General features: G+C 53.4%; 3 protein-coding genes across 3 annotated transcripts; 1 reads left to right on the forward strand and 2 right to left on the reverse strand.

Moving 5' to 3' along the window:
* Nucleotides 1-2,337: 2,337 nt before the first annotated feature.
* KRP23_4218 (uncharacterized protein) lies at nt 2,338-3,180 on the forward strand (the record flags this gene model as incomplete). Its single annotated transcript, XM_067889148.1, has 1 exon — nt 2,338-3,180. One exon carries the CDS (start codon nt 2,338-2,340, stop codon nt 3,178-3,180), a length of 843 nt encoding a protein of 280 aa, XP_067748336.1.
* Nucleotides 3,181-9,088: 5,908 nt separating this feature from the next.
* Nucleotides 9,089-10,016, reverse strand: KRP23_4219 (uncharacterized protein; the record flags this gene model as incomplete). The annotated part of the gene is made up of 3 exons (XM_067889149.1): nt 9,089-9,422; nt 9,474-9,587; nt 9,667-10,016. 3 exons carry the CDS (start codon nt 10,014-10,016, stop codon nt 9,089-9,091), a joined length of 798 nt encoding a protein of 265 aa, XP_067748337.1.
* A 1,139-nt stretch (nt 10,017-11,155) lies between these two features.
* KRP23_4220 (F-actin-capping protein subunit beta) lies at nt 11,156-12,010 on the reverse strand (the record flags this gene model as incomplete). Its single annotated transcript, XM_067889150.1, has 1 exon — nt 11,156-12,010. One exon carries the CDS (start codon nt 12,008-12,010, stop codon nt 11,156-11,158), a length of 855 nt encoding a protein of 284 aa, XP_067748338.1.
* Nucleotides 12,011-12,154: the final 144 nt, after the last annotated feature.

Below are 12,154 nucleotides of genomic sequence, written 5' to 3' on the forward strand. Positions count from 1 at the left end.
ATAGTTAATGCGCGATATTCGTCGACGTGGAAATGTTGTACGGTTTACCAACTCTCCTCGGCTGGAGCTAATACAGCCAAGCTTTCGAGTTTCTCACTCCAAAAGATACAGAGGCAGGTTAAAATGAAACGTGGCTGATTTTTTTGGCTTGCAAGTTGCTAAGCATTTATTATAATTCCGTGTGCTTGCCTTTCAACGTTAGTATCGATTGTGTATCCATCGTGACCAGTTTTACCAGACTGAAAAGTTGAGTTCGTTCTACGCTGAGGTATCACGTTCTTGGTTTGAAACGCTACCGGCAGCATGCAAGTTGCAACAGCGCGAGCACCCAGGCATTGTCGCTCTTTTCTTCACTGACGATCGCCAAACAGTGAACATGGTTGCAGTACCCTGACAGTCAAGCGGCTTATGACAGTTATCGTGGGTCTGAGTAAGCCAAGCCGAAACACAGTTCACACCGAGCCTAGCAGCTAACATAGCTATGGCCAGCCGCACCAGCAAGCAGGTAGCGATTGACGGGACATTGGCCCAAGAAAGACACTGGGAGCACGTACTTCGTCACACGACCGAGGGCCTGGACCTTTGGATGGAACACAGGGAATACGCAACACGAGAGGATAGAGGATGTTGTGGCCGCCAGCCCATAGGGCCGCCCGGCATGGAGCGGGGAGGTGCAAGCTTGGACCGCACAGAAAAGGCTAGCGATCGGCATAAGGACGATAGCTAGGGCGGACATAGGAAGCCGTTAGCGTTCATGTAGCTAAGTGACATCAATGTACGTGTACCTCACTGAAAACGAAAACGAGACGTCGTCTAGCGTGGCATAATAGCGCTGCTCGATAATCAATCTTGTGCGACACAACAATCCAAAGCACCCGCTACATGTACATCATGAATAGTACATGCACAGTACTATACCTGCAAGCTTACTGGCGTACTGGCGCAAGCTTCGAGTTTCTCACCACAGCGTAAACTATATGTCCACATTGTTGGTGGACCATCCACCTTAAACGCTGGTCGACCCGACGAGAACGTGCAATTGCGATGACGTTTCAGAGGCGGACGAAAAAGAAAAAGGGAAAGTGGTTGCGGCGGTATAGGATGCGTGATTGCTCCCTCAAATAGAAAGTTTAGATATTATGGTCAGGATGCATTAAACGACCAAGCGTGGATTCCCTGGGTAGTATAACGCCTATGAGCTTCATTCAGAGCATGATCGATGGCATCCTGCTATTCACGGAGAAATTCAAGCACTGCGGTGCGGTGCTGCAGAGCTTGGGCACACTGCTGTGAAATCAGCAACTAGGGTTCGCGTAAGCCTGGCAATTGTAGAGTCCAATGCACCCACGAAGCGAGCTAGTGTACGTAAGCGATACTCTAAGCCAGCGATTGTTCTCGAGGTGAAGGCTGCGGACATGCCTCGGGCGGCACATAATCTTTGGTTTCCAGCTACGTTGAGTGTACACAGATGTATTGTGCTTTTCTGTCGTTTTGCCTCTGCTTGGGAGGTAGTTACGCAAGCAGTTGCCCATCTCAAAGGATCTGCCTAATTTGTCAGTCTCTCTGCTAAAACCGGCCCTAATTGTCGGCACTCTGGTTGGCTAATATTATCGACTGGACAACGGGTGGTCTTCACTCGCAAACTCGCCGGCCCAAGACGAAGCTCGTCGGATCAAGCTAGCATCACCTCGCAGCCCAAGTGCTGCACGGCACGCACACACCAAACCAGCGTAGCTTATCGGCAGAGTCCCGCTCGCGGGGGGTGGAGGTTCGATTCCCCCCGTTGGTATCTCTTGGTGTGCGTGCGTGTGGCGTATGGTGAAGCTGGGGCCAGCTGCCAAAGCTAGAAGACAAGCCAGCTGCGACGGCAAGAAGGCGAAGACGGTTAGCAGAACCACGGAGGCAAGAAGACGAAGGCGATTAGCAGTGCTGCGACGTGATGGCAGATAGACTGCGCAGGTACTGTAGGCTTGTGTGTGTGGCACATCTATCTAACAGCACTTCATGCGTACTACAGCTTTGTGGCGTTGGAGCACAAGCGCAGCTCAGTGGCCAAGGATGAACGTGTGTGTATATGCTATGCAGCAGGCTCATGACGGCTACGTATTTGCGGTGCAGTGTGCGAGTAGCCCCAAGCGAGAGGAGCAATATCACGGTGCGCTGTGGTGCTGAGGAGATCGAGCTGCTGTATGAGGCAACAGATGTCGAGAGGCAGAGGCAGCCCTGCCTGAGCGAGAATTTCGGTCGGCACTGACGAGATTATGGCCGCCGAGATCGCAAGAGCGCGAGTATTCTTTAAAGTGCTTGGTGCGTGAACAGTGTTGTGTCAGCATAGTGATGGATTCAGCAATCCCGTTGCCCGCCTCACTAACTTGCCGGTTAAGCATTAAGAATGGACAACCATTAGAAGCTTGCCGTGACAAAGTTCCCCCCTCTCCATCGTTCGTGTTTGACGTCGCCGATGGCCACCGAGTACTAAGAGCGAAGGTAGAGGAGCATTTTTCAAGCAAGTTACCAGGCCAATGGAATAGCAACTTCGACATCTACCTCAAGCCGGCCAACAACGCAAAGCAGAAGCACTTCGAAGTGCTGTGCCAAGAAAATGCGGCGCTGCTTGCGCAGCTAGAAAACGTGTGGCATAGGGCAAGACTGCGGCGCAACGGCCAAGCTGGGTTTGAGCTGGAGCTCTTCGTTTACGTACCCAAACCAGAAGTGCAGGCAACGTCATTGCGGCGTGCTACTGCTGCGCGCATTCAAGAACAAATGCCACGCGTCGCAGCCTTTGTCCGCGAGCGACAGATCGAAGCGGGTGAAGCTTCGCAACGATACATGGCGGTCACGCAAGCTCGTCTTCCAGACGGAGCCCCATTGACCGTGCCCGACAGCACGACATTTCGACAGCTGCAGCACATTGACGCCCAGCAAGCTGTTATAGATAGAGCGACGGATGCAGAGCAGCAGCGGGCTGACAGCGAGTATTGCATGGTGCGTGTGAAGCTTCACGGCGTCCCGGTGCCTCTGGAGGTGAACGTAGTCGATCTCCGAGCTGCCCTCGGACTTCCAAGCTACAGTTTGCGGCCGCCGTTTCGCCCGCCTACCGATATCGAGACTCCGGGTCCAGCTATGGACATTCCAGACGAGGAGCATACTGACGAGCGCGCAGAAGCAATGGAAAATTAGGAGAAATTCTTGTGAGTGAGACTCTATTCTGATTTTGAGCTAGATATTGATGGCTAATTCATTTGCCTTGTACCCGCAGTGACTGTAGAGGTTCTCCGCAACTTCTTCTTTTTCCCTCGTGCACTTGAACATTGCCACCTGTAGGACTGCTAGCGGATCCTCTCGAAACGCCATATTTGCGTGACGTTGAATCCAGCGTTTAAGCAGCGAGAATCCAACTTCTATTGGGTTTAAATCCGGGGAATAAGGCGGCAAGAAGAAGAGCAACGCTCCAGTTGCGTGAATAAGCTCTTGAAGCTCTTCATACATGTGGATCTTAGCATTGTCCAAGATCACAATCGATCGTGGCAGAGGCCATGGGTTGAGGAATGGAAGAACTTTTTGCTTAAACACATTGTGAAACCCCACACGCGTGAAAGTTCCTTCCACATCACCCCACCCAAAAAAGCCCTGCACGTCCATAGCTGCCAGAATAGATACGCGTTTTCCTCGGCTGAACGGAACGGACACCTGCGCTGGGGTGTTTCTTTCCGACCAACCGTATCGACGTAGTACAGATCTAACAGAAAAGCAGTTTGCGGTGCGTTAGACATTTAGGAACCCGCAATAAAAAATAAAGCCAAGTGCCTTACCTTCCATCTTTTGACGTCTCGTCAATAAAAACTAGTTGATCTGGGCCGCTGTAAAAGGGCAGAAGCCTCCCGACGTACTCTCGGCGCTCTCTCGGAACGCTTTCTCGCGCCCTCTTTGTTAGAACCTTCCTCGTCAAATTTAGGTCGAATCGTAGCGCGCGACATATAGTTGAGTCCGAAACGTTAATTGTGTCCTTGTAGATAGCTCGAAGCTTATACCGTAGCTCCTCAAAGTAGAAGCAGGGGTGGTTTGCTACGTATTGGCGCACGAATGCGCACACCTCACTTGGCCAGCGCGAAGTCCTGGCACGTGGCTGGTTCTTCAAAACGTTTCCGGTAGCGCGAAACCTTGTATACCAGCGACTTAAACTACGAACAGATACTCCTAAAACACTAGCTACAGTTGCGTTGTCAACAGAGTACACATACATTAGCACGATGCCCCTCCAACGCAAGTCTATCGAATAGGTCATTCTAAACTCTGCTCCAGTTGCTAAGTGCTCGATGGCTGGGTAAATCTCAGCCATTCGGACTTTTTCAAGTCGGAGGTACCTTCGTAAGCACTTTCGTAGGAGTTTGGTAGGAGTTGGGTTGGTACGATCTGATTGGATAAAAATGTAACCACAATGAATAAATTGCTCTTGCACACCATAAAAATGCTTCATAAACCTAACCATCTATGCGAAGGAGGCACTTTTTGAAGCCCGATTTGCCAAAAGGGCTGAAAGGCACAATACATGTTAGCTTCAGACGGACGATTAGCCCCAGCATCTGGATTGATTATCGAGCTGCTCGACTTTGAGATTTGACACAATCACAGTCGGCTCTTGTCGGTTGACTTGACCTTTTGCAAGAGCTCATTTCCAAACTCCCTCACTGAGCGACACACAAAATCATTCGAGTCCTCGAGTGAAAAACTTCAACCAACTACTCGATCGACCCCCTCTCAGCTGCGGCTTGTTACGGAGGACTCAGCACTGCACGCCGACATGGAGCACGGCACCACCGACAAACAGATCGGCCTGGACTCTGGCAAGGCCTTGCTGGCCAATGGCCCGGCGGCAATGCACGAGTTCGTGGCTTCGCGACTCGAGACCGCGCTGGGAGATGAACTCCCGCAGATGGAGGTGCGCTTCACCGACCTGTCGGTGTCTGCGGACATTACGGTTGTCGAGGACGACGGCAGCTCCAGCGACCTTCCTACGCTCTGGAACACGGTGAGGAAGTCGGCGGCTGGCATGGGACGCAAGAAGCAGGTAGCGCATAAGGAGATTCTCAAGAACGTCACGGGGACCTTTAGACCGGGCACGATGACGCTTGTGCTCGGGCAACCTGGCTCGGGCAAGTCGTCGCTCATGAAGGTGCTGAGTGGTCGATTCCCTGTCGCCAAGAACGTGACCATCTCGGGTGAAGTGACGTACAACGGCTTGCAGCAAGACGAGATCAAGAACCAGCTGCCCCAGTTCCTGTCGTACGTGCCACAGCACGACAAGCACTTTGCTACGCTTACTGTTCGTGAGACGCTCGAGTACGCTCACGAGTTCTGCGGCGGCGAGCTCAAACGCCGTGCTGGGGAGCTGCTGAACCAGGGCAACGCTGACGAAAATGCCGAAGCACAAGCGGTTGTTAAGGCGCTGTTCGAGCACTACCCGGAGGTTGTGGTGAACCAGCTTGGCCTAAGCAACTGCCAGGAGACGATCGTTGGCGACGCTCTCCTTCGTGGTGTCTCGGGCGGTGAGCGCAAGCGTGTCACGACGGGCGAGATGGAGTTTGGTATGAAGTACATGACGCTCATGGATGAGATCAGTACGGGCCTCGACAGTGCCGCCACCTTCGACATTGTCAACACGCAGCGTAGCATCGCCCACCGCTACCACAAGACCGTGGTGATTGCTCTACTTCAGCCTGCACCCGAAGTTGTGGCCCTCTTCGATGACCTCATGATTCTGAACGCCGGCGAGGTCATGTACCATGGCCCCATGAGCGAGGTGGTGCCGTACTTTGCTGGTCTGGGCTTCGAGTGTCCTCAGGGACGTGATGTTGCCGACTACCTTATGGATCTCGGCACGAAGCAGCAAGCCCAGTACGAAGTGAAGCTTCCTGTGGCCAACTACGCGCACCCTCGCGACCCGAGCGATTTTGCGCGCGTCTTCCGTGAGTCCCACATCTACCAGTACAACCTCCAGATGCTGGAGAAACCGACCAGCGAGAAGTTGGTGCAAGTCGCCCAAAAGCACATGAAGCCCATGCCAGAGTTCCACCAGTCTTTCCAGGCTAGTGCGTTGACGCTGCTTCGCCGTCAGATGTTCATCATCGGACGCAACAAGCCGTACATTTTCGGCCGTGCGCTCATGATCACAGTCATGGGACTGCTGTACGCTACAACATTCTACCAGTTCGACCCGAAAGAAATCCAAGTGGTCATGGGTATCATCTTCGCTGGCACCCTCTTCCTGTCGCTTGGCCAAGCTTCGCAGCTACCCACGTTCATGGCTTCTCGCGAAGTCTTCTACAAGCAGCGAGGCGCGAACTTCTTCCGCACCGCCAGCTATGTGGTGGCAAACTCAGTGAGTCAGCTACCGCTCTGCATCACGGAAACCCTCATCTTCGGCACGCTCGTGTACTGGATGTGTGGTTTTGTGTCGGAGATTGTCGAGTTCCTGTTGTTCCTGCTGGTTCTGTTCATGACCAACTTTGGGCTGGGCTCGTTCTTCTTCGTCCTCACGGCGGCGGCTCCGGACATCAACATTGCGACTCCCATTTCGATGGCCTCGACGCTGATCTTCATCATCTTCGCAGGATTCATCATTACGGAGAGCCAAATCCCTAGTTACTTTATCTGGCTGTACTGGATCACACCGGTCTCCTGGACGCTCCGTGCTCTTGCCATTATCGAGTATCGCTCCGCAGATTTGGACGTGTGCGTGTACGATGGTATCGACTACTGCACTACCGAAGGCGTGACGATGGGCAAGTACTATCTGCAGTTGTTCGACATCAAGTCGGAGAAGATTTGGATCTTCTACTGCGTCATTTACATGGCGGTCTTCTACGTGACGTGCATGACTCTCGGATATCTGGCGCTGGAGTACAAGCGCTACGAGGCTCCTGAAAATGTTGGTGCTACCACCAAGTCTAGCGAGGATGAAGATTCGTACAGACTTGCAAGCACGCCCACTGGCAGTAATGTGTCCAAGTCTTTGACGGCGAGCGAGGTGATGCTTGATGTAGCATCGCGCGATACGTCCTTCACCCCAGTGACGATTGCGTTCCAGAACCTACGTTACTCAGTCCCCAAGCCGTCGAACCCCAAGGAGTCCATTGAGCTGCTCAAGGGCATCAGCGGATTTGCTCTGCCCGGCAAGATGACTGCACTGATGGGCGCCTCTGGTGCTGGTAAGACGACGCTGATGGACGTGATTGCTAACCGGAAGACTGGCGGCACGATCTCAGGACAGATTCTCCTCAACGGCTACGAGGCTAATGAATTGGCTATCCGTCGATGCACAGGCTACTGCGAGCAAATGGACATTCACTCGGAGGCGTCAACGATCCGTGAGGCGCTTACATTCAGTGCATTCTTGCGCCAGGACAGCAGTGTCCCGGACAGCGCCAAATACGATTCGGTGGAGGAGTGTTTGACACTGCTCGATATGCACGACATTGCCGACCAAATCATCCGTGGTAGCTCAACGGAGCAGATGAAGCGTTTGACGATTGGAGTGGAGCTAGCAGCGCAGCCCAGCGTGCTGTTCCTGGATGAACCCACGAGTGGCCTTGATGCTCGTTCTGCCAAGGTTATCATGGACGGAGTCCGCAAGGTCGCGGACTCGGGACGTACTATCGTGTGCACGATCCACCAGCCGTCTTCTGAAGTATTTTTCCTCTTTGACAGTCTTCTGCTTCTCAAGCGCGGTGGCGAGACTGTGTTCTTTGGCGACTTGGGTCACAAGTGCAAGCACCTGGTGGACTACTTTGAGGCTTTGCCTGGAATTTCGTCGCTGCCGCCCAAGTACAACCCCGCTACTTGGATGCTTGAGTGCATTGGTGCCGGTGTGTCCAACAACTCGGCCGATGGAATGGACTTTGTCTCGACGTTTGACGCCAGCGAGCAGAAGCAGAAGCTCGACAACGCACTTTCCCACGAGGGTATCGGAATGCCGTCGCCGGATATCCCCGAGTTGGTCTTCGCCAAGAAACGTGCGGCTTCGTCCATGACGCAGATGCACTTCCTCGTCAAGCGATTCCTGGATATGTACTGGCGTTCACCCACGTACAACCTCACGCGTGTCGGTATGTCGGTCTTCTTGGCGCTGCTCTTCGGTGTGACTTTTACCCAGGCTCAGTATGAGACGTACCAGGGCCTCAACTCTGGCATGGGCATGATCTTCATGTCCACGCTGTTCAACGGTATGATTTCATTCCAGTGCGTGCTCTCGGTCGCTTCAGCCGATCGTCCGGCGTTCTACCGTGAGCGAGCATCGCAGACATACAACGCTTTCTGGTACTTTATCGGCTCGACGATCGTGGAGATTCCGTACGTGTTCGGTGGCGCACTGGTGTACACAGCTATCTTCTTCCCGATGGTCCAGTTCACGGGCTTCTACATCTTTGTCATGTACTGGATCAACACGTCGCTGCTGATCCTCATGCTCACGTACATGGGGCAGATGTTCGTGTACCTGCTGCCCAGTGAGGAGGTCGCTGGCATCATTGGAATTCTCATCAACTCGGTGTTCTTCCTTTTCATGGGCTTCAGCCCGCCTGCGAACCTCATTCCTCAAGGATACAAGTGGCTCTACACCATCACGCCGATGCGCTTCTCGCTGGCCATCCTCGGCGCGCTTGTGTTTGCTGATTGCTCAGACGAACCCGTGTACGACGAAACAACCAGTACGTGGAGTGGCGTTGGGTCTGAGCTTGGTTGCCAGCCACTGCAGAACGCACCAGTGTCCACGGGCGCTGTCACGGTCAAGCAATTCACCGAGGACGTGTTCAGCATGAAGCACGACGAGATTTGGACCAACTTCGTCGTAGTGATTGGGTTCATCGTGGTCTTCCGCCTGATCGCTCTCATCGGTCTGCGCTTCGTCAACAGCCAGAAGCGCTAAACAATCAGCGTTAAAGCCACTTCTTGCGATGAAGAGAAAGTTGCATATGCACGGCGAATACCTGGTGCCGTAGAAGAAATTGTGCCTTTACAAACAATAAAATACGTAATGCTTGATGCTGAGCATTCCAACTTTTCAGGGACGGCGCAGACAGTGCGTCGCGCATTACTCCGAGCGCGTTTGGACAAGCAGAAGCTGGAAGTTTCCGCCCTCTTCGTCGACTGGAAGTGAAAACTCGTAGCGCACTTGCGTTCGTGCCACATCTTCACCGACATCAACTGCATTTTCCACCTCTTCACGCAACGTAAACACACCAGGTTTTTCCTCGTCAGACACAATCTCCAAGAACCTGCACCATCGACGCAGCAGTGGCCGATCTCGAAGTAGAAACGCATCCGTATTTCCCGCAACCACTGCAACTCCAGAACCAGTCGACGTCTTCATGTAGTCCTGAGCTTCCAGCAAATACGCCAGGGTCTGGTACACATTGCCCATGTGACTACAAAAGGCGTCAGTCCCAAACCATTGCTAGTCTCCATTTCCACGTTACCTCTGATCAGCGAAGAACCTCTCGAACCCGTCGATTAGCAACACCGACGTCTCCTTATCCACCACGTGGAGTGAGCACAGGAAATGCTGCAGCTCCGTACTGCTACGAAGGTATCTGCACATTACCCAATACAATCCTTAAAATCTCCTCTACAACTATCCTAAAACTCATAAAATATCTGTCCCCCGCCTACTTGATGCGGATGCGGCTCCACGCGCTATGAACCTCTCCAGTCTGCACCGGCAGCCGACACTTGGTGCACGCAGTCAGCGGCACGATCTCCGACGCCGCAGGCTGCTGAGACGCGCCCGCGTCGCCGCACATGACGAGCACCACGTTCTTTCCCTTGTGCACTTGCGAGAAGCCGAACTGAAGCAGCAGCGACGTCTGGCCCGCGTCCCTGGGCCCGTGCAGGTACAAGACGCCCCCCTCTCGCAGTGGAGACGCCTCTGGTCCGCTGGCTTTCGAGTCATCCGGGGCGCTGGAGCCCGCGCAGAACTCGGCGCCGCCTCCGTGCGTGAAGAAGTCCTCGAGGCGCGGCATCTGGCAGAGTGATGGTCAGAAGGCAACAAGTAACAACATGACTACATTTCAACTGGGACGAAATCAACATTTGAGCATTGGAGAAGGTATGGCGGTGTGCGGGACCAGCGCTGCAAGCAGGCGTCTCGACTGGGAGGGAGTCAAAAGCTGTTTGGCTCCTCCTGGCGACATCGAAGGGATTCCATTCGTGCTATGTGCTGCGTCGCGAGATGACTGGAGACGCTACGCGGAGTCTGAGCAGCAAACGTTGTCGCTGTCGATGCTGATGTGGGGCAATGGAACGACTTTTATCATCGAGGTCCGTGTAACCACTTGGTTGAAGCGATGAGGCTGCGTGGATTTGACTGGGACGAGTTCCAGACACTGAAAGTGAAGGTTGGTGTGCACCAAACCTGGGGCACAGACAATGACGGCCTGAGCTTGAATTTCAAGGCAAATGTGTGGCGGCAATATCCCGGCGTCGAATATGTTCTCTGCGTGCATATTAGTCCGTGCCTCGAAGTTCGCGAGTATCGTTTGGACTCGATTGTGAATGGCGAGCTTGAAACCCCTCGCATGGATGTGACACCGATCGACAGGAATTCTGTCGTGGTGTTTGACGCTCATCGATTGTTGGAGCTTCCTCCTGACGCTGATCTCCCTGCAGGTCTCAACGATCCTGTGACGATTGATCTCTTAGCTGTGGTGGACAGGATTGTACGAGAGGATCAGGGAGGCGGTGATGATGGCGGTGGTGTTGGCGATGAATGCAAAACCTCAAATACAACTGCGAACCCGGGACGAAAACGGCCAATTTCAGCGCAGCGCCAGTATAATAGCAATCGAGTCGACCACAAACCATCTTCTAGCCCAAAGCAGCGTATGCTCACTTTTATTTCGTAGTTGTCGTTGGACATATCACACTTTGGAACTGCAATTACCAGGATACTGTAGTAGCTCATCACGATTCCTCCGAGTCAAGAAATTCTTCATACCCCCGTACACGGAGTGTTGCCTCTTATCAAGCCGCAAACAAAAAGAACCCCGAGCTGAAAACAGTCTGTATCGCGTTTCTCGAGCGAAACCAAATAGAACTGTTCATGTCGACGTGGTGACCAATTACGCTTCTCAGCAGCATTTCCATTGAACTTGCATTTTTACTACTGCTTCTGTCCGTGCTTGAGCACGGCGCCAGCTAGCTCCCCCACAAATGGGTTGGCCATCGCCGGTCCCTGTTGCAATTTGCGCATGCCGTTGATGACCTCCCGGGTCTTGGAGATGTACAGTCCATCGAGACTGGAGCGCATCTCGATCTCCATGTCCTCGACCATGCGCCCCATATTGGACACGTGAGCGAACTGGTCTTCAAAGTCCATCGTGCGCTCTGCCTGCCTCGTGAGTGTCCCGTCGAGCGTCAAGTCGCCCAATTCCGGGCGGTTCACCTTCATGGCCAGCAGCACAGACGTCGTGAGGCGGTACGTGGCCTTCTTGCTGCCTTTGTCCAGCACATCGCTGCCTTCCTGCACCTCAATCACGTGGATCGAGTTCCAGGACCCTTTTTCCACGAATCGTTGGTCCAGCACGTCCTTCTTAACCAAAAAGCACGCGGCAAAGCCTGGCTCCAAGTCCCACATGTAAACGGACGAGATGCCTCCTTGGTAGTATAGTTCCCGGTACGAGTCGAAGATCTCATTGGCCTGCACCTCGAGCTCGCGAAGGTTCTCAGACGGATAGAATCCTTCCCCTTCGGCAGCTGGAGGATCGTACTCATTGGTCCATGGGGAACGGTAAGCGTCTCCATCGCGGTTGTAGTCGCACAGGAGGTACTTGCGGCCGTTGACAGGGTCCACCGCCACTTGGAGCGGCTGGTCCACGCGCTGGTACAGCTCGTCCGCGATGGACGGGACCAGACGCGCGAGGTTGTACACGTCTGTCTCCACTTCGCGTGGCGGCATGCGGCGCATGAGGTTCAGACACGACGTCATGCCGTCTGGAGCACCAGCTTCCGCACTCATTTCCCCTTGATCAAATCTGATCACAGAATTGTAAAATGAAAAACGTCCATTGGTTAAAAATAAAATGTAAATTTTATCCAGTAAGCGTTTGATTTGATACAACATTTTCATCCAATGATAGCGTCTACAATTTGGCTGGAAGAG

The sequence above is a fragment of the Phytophthora ramorum genome (genome assembly GCF_020800215.1).
Source record: "Phytophthora ramorum isolate Pr-102 chromosome Unknown Phyram_PR-102_s0003, whole genome shotgun sequence".
Taxonomy (NCBI): domain Eukaryota; phylum Oomycota; class Peronosporomycetes; order Peronosporales; family Peronosporaceae; genus Phytophthora; species Phytophthora ramorum.